The following is a 1,635-nucleotide window of genomic DNA, read 5'->3' on the forward strand; positions in this document are numbered from 1 at the left end:
CTTTTAAGTTTATTTGTGGTACATTTTAATGAACAAGGTACTTAATTTTAATGTGGTCAAATCCATCAATTTTTGCTTTAAATAGATTTCCTTGTTTAAGAAATCTTTTAGTGCTCCAGGGTTAGAAATATATTCCTTAATTTATATTTGAGATGACAAGGATGTGGTTTCATATTTAAATTCTTGATTATATAATGCCTTTTAAAATTATGGTATGAACTAGAGAAACATTTGAATTTATCGCCATATCAATAATCCGTTGCTCCAGTATCATCTGTTGAGTAGTTTTCCCGTTTCTGGCTTATCCCAGTGCTACATTGACTATATATCAAATATCACATATTGCTTGTGGAAGGGATGGAACCAATGTGAAATATATGCTACCTTTACAAGTAAATAGTTTCACTTTCAGTAATGTATCCTACACACTTCTACAGACATTAAAAGCCATGTGAATAAAGTCATTTTTGCAGCTCAATGAAATCAATCTAATTTTTCATAAATAGTAGACTGGGTGAATAAATTATTGCATAATAATGTAATGACATATGCAGATGTTTTAAAACTCTGGAACAATAACCAAGGAATTATTCAATTTATTTTCTTATTTTCCTTGCAGATTATTTACGTCTACAGAAACCCTAAGGATGTTTTGACCTCATATTTTCATTTTACAAAATTTGTGGCTACGTTAGAAGATGTAGATACCATAGAACAATTCATGAGAAGATTTCTAGATGGAAAAGGTAACTGAATTTATTTACCAAACAACATGTTTTCAAGGTAATGTTCAGAAACACTATGAAGAAAGGAGATAATTGAAGGTGGAATACACATAAATGCTTACTATTAAACATGATTTTATTCTAATGTCCAATGACTTCCCAATTCTCGCAAGGACCACTTTGAGGGTGTTGAGATTGTAAAGGCATATATTTTAGGAAATATTTTGATCAGATCACAAAAAGATCACAAGTATTTAGAGGTTTTATCTACCCAAGGACACCTTAGAAGAAAGGTCTGCCAATCTGCTCCTGGAAAAATAGCTATTTAAAATGCTATGGAACACAGTTCTGCTCCTCTGACATATGTGGAGTTCCCATAAGTCAGAATCAACCCCATGATAACAGAGAGTGTAGCTTGTGTGCCCTGTCATGGAGCGGTAGTAGGTGATACACTCTACCGATGAAAGAGATAAATTGGTGCGAGAAGGTTTTGAGATGTGGAATCAGCACTCCCATTCATTATAAGATTATACTTAGATCTGTCCCACTGCAGAGATCTTAGCCTAGAGAAATGGAGAATAAATAAAACTTGGGGTGGAGGAAGAAATAACGCTGCATCTTGTCTTTAAACAATCTTCAAAATTAAATCTTTGCCCTTCTTATTTCTGCATTGTGTTTTTCTTCATACTTAGAATATCTTTTTTATAAATGAAATCCCTATTAAAATTATGTGGTTATTCCCAAGTTACTGTCCATCTTCAATGAAGGAAATACAGATGAGATGATTTACTATTTTCTCTGAGGACTGTAAAACAGAAAAGAAAAATATAGATTTTTTTTTGGGTTTTTTTTTTTTTAAAGTGTTGCATTTTTTACCTTATCAATGTTAATTTCTCCCACAGTTGTAGGA

At 32.2% G+C, this 1,635-nt stretch overlaps 1 protein-coding gene across 1 annotated transcript in view; it reads left to right on the top strand.

Moving 5' to 3' along the window:
* LOC102833212 (amine sulfotransferase-like) overlaps positions 1 to 1,635 on the top strand; it is a 55,244-nt gene that overhangs the window by 15,612 nt on the left and 37,997 nt on the right. The window contains exon 3 of the mRNA XM_006839980.1: positions 620 to 746. Within this exon, the coding sequence (XP_006840043.1) occupies positions 620 to 746 (127 nt within the window). The remainder of the gene's footprint in view (positions 1 to 619; positions 747 to 1,635) is intronic.

This window comes from Chrysochloris asiatica, unplaced genomic scaffold (genome assembly GCF_000296735.1).
Source record: "Chrysochloris asiatica unplaced genomic scaffold, ChrAsi1.0 scaffold00027, whole genome shotgun sequence".
Classification (NCBI taxonomy): Eukaryota; Metazoa; Chordata; class Mammalia; order Afrosoricida; family Chrysochloridae; genus Chrysochloris; species Chrysochloris asiatica.